This window comes from Sarcophilus harrisii, chromosome 2 (assembly GCF_902635505.1).
Source record: "Sarcophilus harrisii chromosome 2, mSarHar1.11, whole genome shotgun sequence".
In the NCBI taxonomy this organism is placed as follows: domain Eukaryota; kingdom Metazoa; phylum Chordata; class Mammalia; order Dasyuromorphia; family Dasyuridae; genus Sarcophilus; species Sarcophilus harrisii.
The window spans coordinates 371,461,159-371,476,039 of NC_045427.1; the positions used below are offsets into that span (position 1 = coordinate 371,461,159).

Sequence of the window (14,881 nt, forward strand, 5' to 3'; positions counted from 1 at the left end):
TCTTTATTTGGGAATATATTTCTTTTGCCTTGCCTCTTTCAATCCTCAAAACGGAGGTAATATACCCCTGGATCCTTTTTAATTTTTTAAACTTCTTGATACTCTTTGATGACATTAGTTCTGAAGGAATACCTGTTTCTTCTCTCCCATTGATATGTGTTAACATTACATCAATTTGTTCAAATAAATTTACCTTTCTGGGTTTTTTATTCTTGTTTGAACATTTCAGATTCCTTCTCACCTCTGATCTCTTCCTCAGAAGTGTTTCGTAGACCTCTGTTAGATTATACTTACCTTTGGTATGATAAATTATTCTTGGGTTGTAAGCTTCTATCTTAAGCTTATGGAATAATATTACATTCAAAGATAAACCGTTACCTTTTTGGTAGCAGCAACAAGGTCTTGTGTGATAAACTAACTTTAATTCCTTTGTACTTGAATCATTTCTTTCTAGATGCTTGTAGCATTTTTTCTTAGATGTGAAAACTGAATTTTGGCCGAGACATTTCTGGGATAGGTGATGATCAGTGGATAATATCTTTAATAATAATAATAATAATAATAATATATATATATATAATACATATAATAATAATAATAATAATAATATCTGTTAATATCTTTACTTTGTCCTCAATAGATCTGGGAAATCTTTATGATGTATTGTGTCCAAACTTTTTTCATTTCATTGTTTTCAGGGAGTCTATTGATTCTTAAATTATCTCTCCATGACCAATTTTTAAGGTCAGGATTTTAAAATATATATATATATATCAACTTACATTTTCCTTTAAGTTTTTCAATATCTTCTTTTAATATTTCATGTCATTTCTGAATCATTGATTCCTGTTCAATCTATTCCAGTTTTTAGTGAATATATTACTTTGGTCAGATTTTACATTTTCTCTTAAAAATTATCCTCATTCCAGTTCATTTCTATAGAGCTTTTATTTCAGTTTTTATGTTTTGCCTCATTCCTTCTAGGTATTCATGTAATCCTCATAAAATCCATTTTTTTTTTCCAATTGAGCCTCTAGAAACTTTGGTATAGTTGCTGTGGAGGCACTCTTCCTTTCAATGATATGTTTTCAATGATTTCATTTATTTTTAAATACAGGCTGATTTTTTTTTTTTCCTTTGGATGTAGTCATCCTTCTGATATCAATTCTTGAATTGGAACTTTTTTTTTTTACCAGAGTCATGCTCTGTCTCAGGCTACACTTGTGAATGAGAATTTTGTTCCTGCTTGGTCTCACTCTAGGTTCCTGAGTTGTCCTCTACTTTTTAGAGTTATCTTTGAAATTGTATCTTTAGGACTTTCTAGCATGTGAGAACAGAGGGCTAGAGACCCCAAAGCACATTCTTCTCTATTCCCAGGATCTTTTCAACATATTATTCTTTACTCTGTAGACTATATTTAGCTTAGGAGCTTGGGGATAAGAGGTGCTCTCCTGTTTGCCCTCATGCCTCTGACTGACCTTGTGTAGTTCTGGGATGGGATAAGTCACTCACTGTTGTTTCTGATGGGATTTTTAAATCATTATTTGATCTCATATAAATATAAAGATTTTCCTCTGGCATATATGTGGAGCTGGATTGTCGGCCTTCCATTCAGGCAGCTGTCTGATTCAATTTTGTGGGAGGGGAAAATTTTATATCCCCTCCCACAAAATTGAATCATTAATTTGTGAATGAACAAACATTAAAAAAAACTGCCATGTACCAGGCACTGTGCTGGGAACTGGGGATAAGAGACAGAAAAATGAGTCTTTGCTTTCTTGTACATTACCTTCTGTCTGGGAATGCAATGAAATGGATACATAAGTATACTCAGAAGACACAAAGTATTTAGGAGGGTGCTGGTCATGGAAGGGGGAGAGAGTCAAAAAAGACTTAATGGAGAAGGTAGTACTTTGGCTTGTGTTTTAAGAGATTTGATTCTGAGATTAAGATGAGAAAGGAATGCATCCCAGATACCTCGAATAGTTAGTGAAAAGGCCTTGAAATAGAAAGTGAGAGTGCCATGTGTGAGAAAGAAAAGGAAATTATATAAACTGAGACTGGGATGGTGGATTGGGGTCAGGTTAGGGAGGGCTATCAAAACCAAGCAAGGGTTTTTCCATATATAGGTAATCAGAATACACTGAAGCTTACTAAGGGAATGGTGTGGTAGATACCGGTTCAAGCAGTAGCTGTGTGGGGCATCAGTTGCAGTGAGGATTCACTTGAGACTGTGAGACCATTTAGGAGGCCATTATAGCAACCCAGTGGAGAAAGATTGCCAGTGTGAACTAGAGTGGTAGCTTTGTGAGTAGAGAAAAGGGGACAATTGCAAGATGTAGAGATAGAAAAGGTAAATGGATACATGGTATCAAGAATCTGGAATAGAAGCAGAGCCAACCTTGGCAGAGTACAAGCTGGGACCAGATGAAATCTCCCAACGTTGCTCTCTAAATAAGTGTAAAACAACTACTCAAATCAAATTTTGGAGTAGCACAGCCAACAAAAGGTCAGAGAGAGGCTAAGACAACTTAGGAGGTTCACAGGAGAGATTTATAACACCAGAGAGAGCACAGATGGATCACCATCTTGGGCCTTGAAAGCTGCCACAGGACAGCACCAGTGGCTTTGGGAGTTTTTAGCCCAAAGACATTAAGAGGATGGGACAACTGGTCAGAAAAAGATTTCTGAAGAACTTTTGCAGGCACTTTGTGCATCTAATGTACTGACTGGCAACTCTGTTGCCCATAATCAGTTTGGAGTCATAATTCCCAGGCAGAGAAGATTGGTCACAAGGAAGCATTATGCCTGGATCACAGTTTTAGGGCCAAGAGGAACAGGGTTCCTTCCTAGGTAAGATCAAAGTACAGACTATGAGAATAGTGATCACAACTCTCCCTGATAATAGCACCTTGGGAGCACTGCAAATAACTTTAAAAGGCACCATGAAAAAAGCCTAAAACAATGCATCCCCACTTCCAAGTGAGAAGAAGCCAATCTTAACATAAAGTTCAACATGAAGAAATAGGCTGGAAAAGTAAGGAAACAACAAGAAAAGAATTTGACCATATAAAGTTAATGTCATGGCACAGAAGACCAAAGCAAAGTTAGGAGAGGATAACAGTATGAAAAGAGAAACCTTAAGAGAAAAATGGTACCTGGTCCCAAAGTCAAAATTTTTGGAAGATTTAAAGAAAGAGTGGTAGAGGAAAAAGGGAGTGGTGAAAGAAAATTCCTTAAAAATTAAATGTGGTTAAATGGAAGCTAATGACTCTCTGTGAGACTTCAAATATCAATAAGAATCAAAAGAATTTTTTTTTAATGGAAGAAATTAAATTACTACACATTGTCAAAGCTGCCCTGGTTTTCTGTGTTTCCTTTTAAATTTTGTTTTCTACTTTGTATTACACATGCTTCTACTTATCCATTCTTTCTCTGGATGCTTTCTCTAGCATCTTCCTTAATAGGTCCTCGAAATTGATTTACATATTTTTATACCCAGAATCACTTAATCATTCAAAAATTAAAATGATCACTATTGGATGATTGGTTTCTCCTTAAAGCAAAAATCACCTTCTTTTTGGAAAATGTATTTTCAAAGCATTCTTTTTTAAAAACAAAACAAAACAAAAAAATGAGATCTAAATTCTAATCCCCCCGCAAATTTTCCCAATAATTTTGTCTTTTCCCAATTACATGTAAAAACAGTTTTTAACATTTAGTTAACAAACTTTTTCCCATCTTCCCTCCCTTCCCCTATCATCGAGAAGGCATGCAATTTGATAAAGGTTGTATGTACATGTTTAGTCATGCAAAACATATTTCCATATTAGTCATGTTGTAAAAGGAAACAGAAAATGCTGAGAAAAAAAGTAAAACAAAACAAAACAAAACACTCTGTTTTGATCTGTATTCAGATTCCATTAGTCCATTCTTTGGAATTGAATGGTAAAAATAAGTCTTTTTATAAGAAACATTCTTAATCTTTTATGTGATGTAATGTTAGAATTGTTATCTGATTAACATTTTTCAACCATCAGTTCATTCTGTCTAGATTTGCACAGAAAGAAAAGTCTAGTCACCAGATTTGGTGTTATGGTTCACTAGTTTTGTGGATGACCACAGTGAATAGAATCACTTTTAAAGAAATTTCTGGAGAACTGGCATTTTAAAATTTAATCATTTTATCATATCAGCATTTTATTTTTAATGTCTTTGGTTCCACATTTGGTTTAGAAATGCTTGAAAAGCGACAATGCTTTTCACATATCGGCTGAAACAGATGGTAACATACGCTGATCACACCTACTGAGAGTATTTATAAAAATGATCTTAAAAGTCTGAAAAAGATTCACATGTACAGTCTAGTCAATCCTAATTAAAATGATAACTTCAGTACAGGACATATAATGTTGAAACATGTTTCCCAGGTTTGAGGGTAAGCTAGATTCATACTTTTGTTCTGAGAACATATTTTCTCATTTAAGGCAGCATCATGTAGTGTGAAGAATGCTGGAATTAGAATCTTAAGAGAACTGTATTTGAACCTTGTATGTGAAAAGCATTTCATATATTTAAAGTTCAGTTTCCTCATTTTTGATATTACATATTTGAAGTCAGAAGGTCTGGGTTCAAATCTTTTGTCTCTTGCTACCTGTGTACCCTTTGGCAGCAACAATAACAACAAAAGATAGAAATACAATGCAGTACAATTTATTACTACTATCACCTTCTACGACTTTAGTCAGGGAGTTAGATGGTGCAGTGGAAAGAATGCCAAGCCTGAAGTCAAAAAAACTCATCTTCTTGAATGGAAATTTGACCTCAGAAACTTATTAGCTTTGACCCAGGGTAAGTCATTTAACCCTGTTTGCCTCGGTTTCCTCATTTGTGAAATGAACTATAGAAGGAAATGGAAGAGTACAAATTAAAATATTACATATTACAAATTAAAATTACTATTTACATAGTAAAGTCCATATACCTCTTCCTGCAAGACCCCAAATGAAGTTCCAGTTTTCAGTTGTAACAATGAGCTAAGTAATGGAGATATAAATAAGAACAAGAAAGTCCCTGCCCTAAAGGAATTTACAGTCTGATGAGGGAAGCCAACCCCAAATGGAAACTGAATATTGGGGAGGGGAGGGGAGTTTTTTTGTCTAGTCCTGCTATCCCTGTAAGCAGAAGCAGAATCAGTCTAGGATATGAGGTTTAAGTAGCAATGCTGAAATAATCTCTGTTCATGAGTTTGTCCTGATGATGACAAGCTCATTCCTTGATGAAGATTTTGATGGAGTTAAGACAAAGAGAGCAAATGAAGAAGGGGTTGTTAGAATGTTTGTCTTGAACCCAGAATGTGTGGAGCTTGGACATGAATAAACCTGGAAATTAGATGGTTACCAGAGTACGAAAGGTTTTAAATTCTAAATAGAGGGTTTTAAATAGAGGTCATAGGGAGTTATTAAAGTTTATTGAACAGGGAAGTGATGACATCAGGTTGTGTCTTAATATTCACTTTGTATGTGGAAGATAGATGGGAGAATGGAAAAGCAGTAGGCATGGAGGCCAATTAGGAAGTCTGCAACAATCCAGCTGAGAGGGGGTAGGGACCTGAACAAGGTTGCTAGTCATGTGATAGAAAAGAGAGGATCAGATTTGAGAGACAGGAGACCTGGTAACTAGTGAAGTAAGCAACAAACAACTGCAACAAACCATGAAGTTTTACAGCTGACAAAATAATGATCAAAACAATTAAATGTGAAAAACAGTAACTTACCCCCACCACAGAACTACACAAAGGGTCAGCCAGAAGTTGATAAGAAAGCAATTGGACCCACTCCTTCCTACAAAATCAGCATCTGCCCATCAGAACCTCCCACTGAGATCAGAGGATCTGATCTTAGGATCTTAGGAAGTGACAGGAAAGGAATAGCATGGACACTAAAGGGCCCTGAAGTCTGTCTGTCTCTTGGGACACCAGACAGGGCTATAAAGGTACTGAGGTAAAAGGAAGCTAAAAAAGAGTAAATATGATAGTGTAGCGAGCAAGGACAAGAAAACCAAAGTAGGAGGTGGGAAGGAGGCAGATAATGGGAGGAATAGCATCAACATCAAGGGAGAAAAAGCTATTGGAATTAGCGATTAAAAACCCTCAGTAACTCTGTCTATAGTAATTTTAGTTTAGTGATGAAATCAGAAGTCACATAGAAGGACTGGAGAAATGAGAAAATCAGTGAAACTTGTGAGGGGGGAAGTCTAATCAACTCAGTCCTCTCCACACATCATTATTTTGTTTAAAGTCCACATATGACCTCACTCCCTACCACCCTTCAGTTACTTTCTTATACTTCCAGGATCAAATATAAAATCCTTTATCTCTTAAATCCATTTTCAGCCCGCCCTTGAGTTTTCCAGGCTTCTTATTTTTTACTCCCCTTTATGTATTCTTCAATCCTATGATACTAGCCTTCTCTCTTCTCTTCCTGGCAAAGAAAATGTCATCTTCCCACTCTATCATTTTTCATTAGCTGTCCCCCAGACCTGGAATGCCTTCTCTTCTCATCTTTACCTCTGATTCTCTTTAAGACTTAGTTCAAATCCCATCTTCTACAAGAGTGCAACATACCCTGTGCAGAAATGTTTGTGGCAGCCCTCTTTGTAGTGGCAAGAAACTGGAAACTGAGTGGATGCCCATCAATTGGAGAATGGCTGAATAAATTGTGGTATATGAATGTTATGGAATATTATTGTTCTGTAAGAAATGACCAGTGAGGCCTGGAGAGAGTTATATGAGCTGATGCTGAGTGAAGTGAGCAGAACCAGGAGATCATTGTATACAGTAACAAATCTATATGATGATCAATTCTGATGGACATGGCTCTTTTCAACAGTGAGATGATTCACACCAGTTCCACTGGTGATGAAGAGAGTCCTGTATACCCAAAGAAAGAATTGTGGGAGCTGAGTGTGGACCATAACATAGCACTCTCATTCTTTCTGTTGTTGTTTTCTTTTTCCAGTTTTTTTTTTTTCCTTATTGATCCAATTTTTCTTGTGCAGCAAGATAATTGTATAAATAAGTATACATACATTGGATTTAACATATTTTAACACCTGCAATTGGATTACCTGCCAACTAGGGGAGGGGGTGGGGAGAATGGAGGGGATAATTTGAAACATAAGGCTTTGTAAGAGTCAATGTTGAAAAATTATCCATGCGTATGTTTTGTAAGTAAAAAGCTTAAATTAAAAAAAAAAAAGAGTGCAATGTAAATACTAAAAGTGGCTTTGAAATAATTCATATTGTCTGGTTTTAGTGCATGATCTTTTCTAGAAACTGTAAAAGAGGTAAATCCTGTAAGATTTCCACTTAAAACTACTTTTTTTACCCCTAAGCAAAATAAATTGAAAGCCAAGTTCTGGAATGTTATCCATATGTCCCCCTTTAAACTTTATGGTAGTATAGATTCATCCCTGTAGACTTGCAGAAGCCCAGATTCTGTTAGTTTGACTGACACACTGAAAATCAGTAAATAATCCCAATTCCAGTAAGTTTGTCCACTGGGACTTGAGACTGAAGAACCTTTAGACTTTTAAATCTCTATGGTAGCTGGAAATAGAGTTGTAGCTTTTGTCCTCCACTAATTTTAAGCATGCCAGTCAGTGAACTTTTGGGTGACTGTACTCTTTTCTGTTTAACTTACTTTCTTTAGAATATAATTTTAAAGAACAGCCAAGGAATCTAGTCCCTACTTTTTACTAAAGAAATAGCTTAGTTCATTCCTTTCCCTTCAGGAAGCTATCAGATAAGGTCTGATGCTCATATATTATTGTTTTCTCAGAAGCCCCAAATAATACACAAGATCTTTGTACGACTGGGAGAGATTTTCTCTGAATCACCCCCTCTCCCTCAATCCAGGATTTGTGCCATGATAGAGCAACCCAAAGATATCTTTTCATTAAATAAAGCAAGTTTGAAAATTTAAGTTGTCAATACCATAACACCGAATACATTTTACTTGATACTATTGCTGTATCAAATGGTGAAACATGGGCAAATCATGACATATTCTTTAAAAAAATCAAGGGATTTGGGAATAGCTGTCTGTTTAGCAACATATAATAATCTCAGTATTGTAGATCAGGGCGTATGAAAGAAGCTTGATTCTTTTTGTTGGAAGTTTATTTCTTTTTTCTTGTCACAACCATTTGGTGTGTTCTCATGTCTTTTCTTTGAGCAGAAACTAGGCAGGATCTATTTTGGGTTGTGGATGTTATAGGAAATGTAGAAATGGTAGTAAAATACATATAAACATGATTAAATAGAAGACTTATACTTTCCATCTCATCTCGACTCAAACATATAGCTAATATTAAGTTACCTTAATTTTAGATAGTAATATTCACAAATTTCACTTAAGTGTTTTCCCATGTGATCTTAGGCTCTTTAAAAAAAAAATAGTGTCTATAGGATCCTTAAGATCCTGTATTAATGATTAGGCAAATTATAAAACTACCTAATCTTGGATTGCTTTTAAAGCATTTCCTTTAAATTGTCCTATTCATACTATCTTCCATTCTTATATGAGTTTGTTCATTATTGCCTTTTTACAGTATGACATGATATTTAGGTTGAACTAATCTTTTTAAGCATTAGACTGGTTGGTTGATTTTTGTTGGTGTAAAAATCTCCTCGTGAGGCACTTCCTCTATGGTAGGTCACCATCTTCTTTACAACCTATTTGGATTACTGGCAATTAAAGTGACATGTGTGATATAATATTATATTATTCCCCTTTTATAGATAATGAAATTGAGTTTTGTAATGGCTTATTTGCCTGTGGTTATAAAGTTAGTAACAATAAACAAAATTTGAATCTTGGGTCTCTTGACTCAAAGTCTATCCTGTATTCAAAGACTTGGCTTAGAGCATACCCAACATTGAGATTCAATAGTTCTGGGTTAGATTTATCATACTGCTCTCGATATGACCATAGGTACATCTAAGCTAGCCTATTCCCAGTTTTCTCACCTTTAACATTTGTCTAAATTAATCTCTAAGCTCTCTTTGAAGTAAAGTATTTGTAGAGGGAATTTTATTTGTCATCATACAGGAAATGTTGCTAATTTTTAATTATATAAAATATAAAGCTTTACCAGCTACTCTATGTACTATTGTAATTGGAAAGCTACATATTGAAATTTTCATTTCCACAGTAAAAGTTTTTCTGTCAATGTGATAGTTAAAATAGAACACAGGAACAATTTTTGGTCCAGTGGAAGAATGTATTTGGGGGAAGAACATAACTATTAAATTTTCTAACCAAGTATAACTGGTTTAATTGTATGCCATTGAAAATGAGATTAAATGTGCATTCCTTGATATCTTTTTTCAGGTTATTAATGCTGCATTGGCTTTGGCTGCAAAACCACAAAGTAAACTGGCCCAGGAGAATATGGATCTTTTTAAAGAACAGTGGGAAAAGCAAGTCCGGGTTCTAACAGACGCTGTTGATGACATTACTTCCATTGATGATTTCCTGGCTGTTTCAGGTAATAAGATCATGTATTGAAATATACATTTTCATATAGGTTGTAACAAGTAATAAGAAAAGCCTAGAATTTAGGTGGTAAATTGTTTTTTTGTGTTGCATCAGTAGCTGTCATTTTAAAGGTGGGAGCAGGGAAAAGCACAAGCTGATCGTGGACTTCAAGGTGATTGTTTAATCAGAACTGAGTCAGGTTTGCATTAAGCAATTCCATGTATTCTCCCCTCATAATCAGATGTGTGTATCTATGAAGTTTGTTGCTACTTGAGTTGAACTTTTCCTCTGACTCTGGGAATACAATCCATGACAAGTATCACAAAGACATGTACTTTTCAAGTTTTGCTTCATATTTTGAAAATTTATATATATGTATATAGAAAGGATTTTTTTTAAGGCTCTTCAAAAAAAAAAAAAAAAAGCCATAGAGTCTATAGGATCCTTAAGACCCTGTATTTAGTGATTAGGAAAATTATAAAACTATTTTTCATAATCTTGGGCTAGTTTTAAAGCCTCTCTTTTAAATTGTCCTATTCATACTATCTTCCATACTTAGATAGGTTTGTTCATTATTGCTTCTTTACCATAAGACATGATACTTAGGTTGAACTAATCTTACTTGGAACACTTTTTCAATAAAGGGAAACTTTTTTCTAAAAGGAGATCTTTTCTTTCCAAAAGTCTTTTCCTTTGCACATAAATGATAATGGACTTATCTCTTATTAAAAAAAAACAAAAAACATTAAAAGCTCTTCTGTTTCTGATACACAGAGAAAACAGGGAGGGAAATTTTAAGTGCCATTTAATTATGAACTAGAAAATAATCTAGGTAATTTACCTTATAAAAAATTTGATTTCATTATATAAACATAAAGTAGTAACATCACAGTAAATTACATCCGTATAGAAAACATTTATCAGATGAAATTCATAGTCTTTATTGCATTGAGATTAATTTCAACTCCATGTCCTCAGAGCTCAGTAAATATAATAAATACATTTTCCATTTAGCAAATGCCTCCTGTTTTCTTTGAATGGATTAAAGCATTCTCTGGGATTTCATAGAGCCACTGGTTGCATGGAGAAGATGGGTCATTTTAGGGCTAACCTAAACGATTGTTGCAAATGCAATGTAAAATTTAGGAAGTTTTCAATGGAAACAATAGGCTTTAAGTATGTCCAGGATATTGTGCTTTAGCTCTGACCTCTTTGAAGGTTAGCATATATTCTGTATACCAATACTGCAAGGCTCTTTGACTATCTTCCTTGAGAACAGTCTGTTGCCTATGTGTAGGAAAGCCTCTAGGTGCTAATTATTCAGACGTACCTAATCTGAGAAAAAAGAAGGAATACTATACATTATAGCAATTTAGCCATAGCTATCTGTATTTGCTGTTTAATCACCTGCAGACAGGTCCCAAAAATGCAGCTATATGGTTTTGTAGGAACTCTTGCCCTTCTACTGTTTTTCCAGTGAAATACGGAATTATTTCTTAGGTCTAAACAAGATTCCTATCTGTCTTTTTGTCCTTTAAAGCAAACAACAACATATTAGAAAATCTAAATGACAGGATATTGCATTCCTGAAGTTTTCTTCTTCTGGTTAGATTTTGTGGGTCCTAAGATTTGTCTCCAAGCAATTTGCAGATTTCTTGCAAACTTTGGAGACAAACTACAATATACCAAAAACAAATGTTCTCCTGCAGCATTTTTCAAATCACCTAGAACAAAAGGAATTTTGCAGCAGCAGAATGGAATTTAGGCCTTACTTGTAGGGTGAGACACATAAAACAAAAGTATGTGAAAGAGAAATTCAGTTCTTTAACAAATATGCGGGCTGTTTGGAGCTATTTTTAAAATTTATGCACATGATGCACACATACACACACACACACATACATACATACATACATACACATATATTAGAGAGTTTTTTGCCTGTATATAAGACAGAAGCAAGAGTAGTTTGACTTAATGGAACAAGCCATTTCCCAGGCCAAAAAAAATATCACAAAATAGCTAGTTCTAAGTACGGAGATGGAAGTAAATAGTTTTGTTACATACTTGTTCCCATTAAGTTCACTTAGCAATGATAGCAAATGGAAACCATTTGTGAGATTACAATATAGCACATTGTGTCAGGAAGTATGCTTTTGGTGGACTTGAGTTAATTTGTAGTCAAGAAAATCACTATAAGGTCATTGTGATATAGAAACCATTTTATTTTCTTCTGAGTGACCTTAAGTGAGTCAGATGCTTTTTATAGTTGTTAAATCATCCATTCTCTTACTTTATAAGAATAATTTAGAGACATGGATTCTCCCAGACAGTTGAAAATAAGTTTTAAGTTTCCTTGCTGCCACTCATAACTCCTAACATCCACAATAGTTTTCTTTAAATTGTTCATCCATTCCCCCAATTTATTTTTGTTTTAAGTGATTTCCTCAGGATTACACATCTACTAAGTGTCAAGTGTCTGAGGTCAAATTTGAACTCGGGGTCCTCCTGCCTGGTGCTCTATCCACTGTGCCCCACCCAGTTGCACCTTCATTCTCCCAATTTATGAGCATCACTCAGACTCAATTTTTTTTTTTTTTTTTTTTTTTTGGTTCTCTCAGAGCTATTGAGATTTTTGTGCATCCTTTGGGTTTGTTTTACTTAGGACTAATCCCTCTTTTAATCCTCCCTCAGTTTAATGTTCCCTTTGACGTCCTTCCCTTTTCCCTCCTATTTCACTGTGGAGTGAAATATATTTATGTAACTAGCTGTATTTATGTGTATATTTATGTTTCTTCTTCCTTCTTTCCTTCAATTCAAATAAGACTGAACCCCTTCTCCTATCCCGATGCCTCTTTGGTTGTTTAGATGTCTATAAAACCCAGATTATGTAAGAGATTTTCCCTATTTCTTTCCTACATCCCCAGTCCCTCCCTTCAGTGTATTCCTCTGCCTTTCTCTTTCCATTCTTTTCTTAAGATCATCAAAGCATAACTGAACCACTCCCAGGCCTTGTCTTATTGGACTCCCTCTATGAACCCTATTCAGAATGTTGCCTGTAAGTATATAACACTTAAGATGTTAGTATTCAGCCAAGTCACAATATATTAATATTGACTGCCATTTTAAATAAAAGTTTGAAATTTATTAGTGATAAAGATTTTAAATTTCATTCTAATTGAATTTGATAAATCTTTCCATATAAATGCATTGTACTTGCTCATCTTTATGCTTACATGGTAAGAGTGTGTGTGTGTGATAAAGATTAGATCAGTGAAATTGATATTGTAATTACTCTTATGGCTAGGTAACTTAGAGCAGCAAATTTTGGAGAATAATTTGCCACCTTATTAATTTTAAACTATCCTTTTTGAACTGGCTATTTTATGGGGCTATTTTAAATTTATTAAATTGATAAATTTTAAAAATTGGCAGCAATACAGTAAATAATGGTGTCATTTTGTAGCAATGGAAATTTCATAGTTAAGATTGCTTCAGTATTTCAGATTAATTATTTTGTCAGTATAGATTCTACTTCTAACGTTATTAATGCAAAAAAATATCTCTTTCTTAGTAGACAGTCTTTATGAGTTGCTTTATGAATTGTTCATCAATGATGAAGGGACTTGTTTTGGTTACCTCAGATTTTAGCTGTAATGCCCTCAAGTAAAGTACATATAATCCATTGCTAGGCTCATTAATTTGTCCAAAGAACATAGCATAGAGTAAAGAGGTTTGAATGTAGTACTTGCTCTCTCTGTGACTATCTCTGGGATTCTTTCTTTGTAAAATGACTGAGTTAAAGTAGATGTTGTAATAGTAGTTGTAGTAGCAGATTCAAAATCCAGTGTGTTATTTCTTAGGTTTTATTGATCTCTTTGATTTTGGTCAGATTCTTCTGTATAAAGAGAAATGACTGATACAAAAATCTTCAAAAAAATTATCTTTGCAGTGTGTGCGTTCACTACAAATAACAATTGACTTTTATATAGCACTTAAACATTTGCATGTTTTTACATACATTATTTTGTGTGAGCCTCACAGGAACCCTGTAAACCTACTACAAAGAATATAATGCTACTTAATGAGAAAACATCAAGAGCTTGTGACTTAATTATCTACCCAGGTTTTGAATGGTTAGACTCCTCTTTAGCTCCACTGACAGTATAGTATTGATTCTGTCTATAGCCCTTCAATATTGGTATTTGTGAGTTTGGTTTGATTTTTTAATATTCCATACTGCCTCTAATTAATGTTGGTAACATATTTATTGCCTTTATCATTTATTTAAAGATTTTATTGATATAATTGAAATTAATGGGACTTAGAATGAGGTTCCATGGAAATACAGTTGGTACAATATTAATTTATAACTCTATGTGATTACTGCTATAATTCGCTTTTAATTTTGAATTCCTAGCTAAGCCTACTTCCTAGATTTTAATCTGTATCACATAGTTTATTTCTCATAATTTGTTTCTTATTTTGTACTCAATATTTATTCAGTGTCTTATATACAACATACCACACCATAAAAAAACAAGGTGAATTAACTAGGTTTTTACAGGAATAAATGTTTGGGAATTTAATATTGACCCAAACTCTTGTTTTGTTGTAACAGTTATGCATAGTTAAGCAAAACAAATCCCCTGAATAGTCACATATACTATAAATATATATGTGTGTGTATATCATTTTGTACCCTAAATCTGACATCTTTTTCATGGAGAACATGTTCCATCATCATTCTGGTGTTATGAATGCACATTTTATTTATTGATAATAGCGCTTAAAGTTTTCATAGTTGTTTGTCTTTACATTTTTGTTATTGTGCAGATCCCATTCATTTCATTAGTTTATAAAACTCAAAAAATTTTTCATTTTTGTTTAAAATTATTAAATTTAAAGTTATTCTTATTCTTCACTGTCACAGTTCACATAAATGTTTGTACCTTTTTGAAATCATTTGTTTACTTCAGCACAATAGTACTTCTATCACATTTCATTTACCCCAACTTATTCTGCCATCTCTCAACTGATAGACATCTTCATTTTCTGTTTTTACTTTGTTTTGCCACCAAAAAACAAAGTTGCTATAAATATTTTGTTCTTTCTTTGGAGTGCAGGCCTAGCAGTGGTAGCTGATTTTGTTCCAATTTGTTCCAAATTGCTTTTCAGAGTGGTTATACCCATTCATATATCTAACCAACAATGAATTTCTTTGCTTTTTTCCCCTCCTCAGCTCCTCCAGCATTATCCTTATTTCTCCCTACAACTATTGGACATGAGTTGAAATCTCAGAATTACTTTTATTTGCATTTCTTTAAGAAATCTGGAGT

At 34.1% G+C, this 14,881-nt stretch overlaps 1 protein-coding gene across 1 annotated transcript in view; it reads left to right on the top strand.

Moving 5' to 3' along the window:
* Positions 1-14,881, top strand: part of LOC100930828 (catenin alpha-1) — a 40,514-nt gene that overhangs the window by 14,198 nt on the left and 11,435 nt on the right. Inside the window, exon 4 of the mRNA XM_031953356.1 lies at positions 9,396-9,552. Coding sequence (XP_031809216.1) covers positions 9,396-9,552 — 157 coding nt within the window. The remainder of the gene's footprint in view (positions 1-9,395; positions 9,553-14,881) is intronic.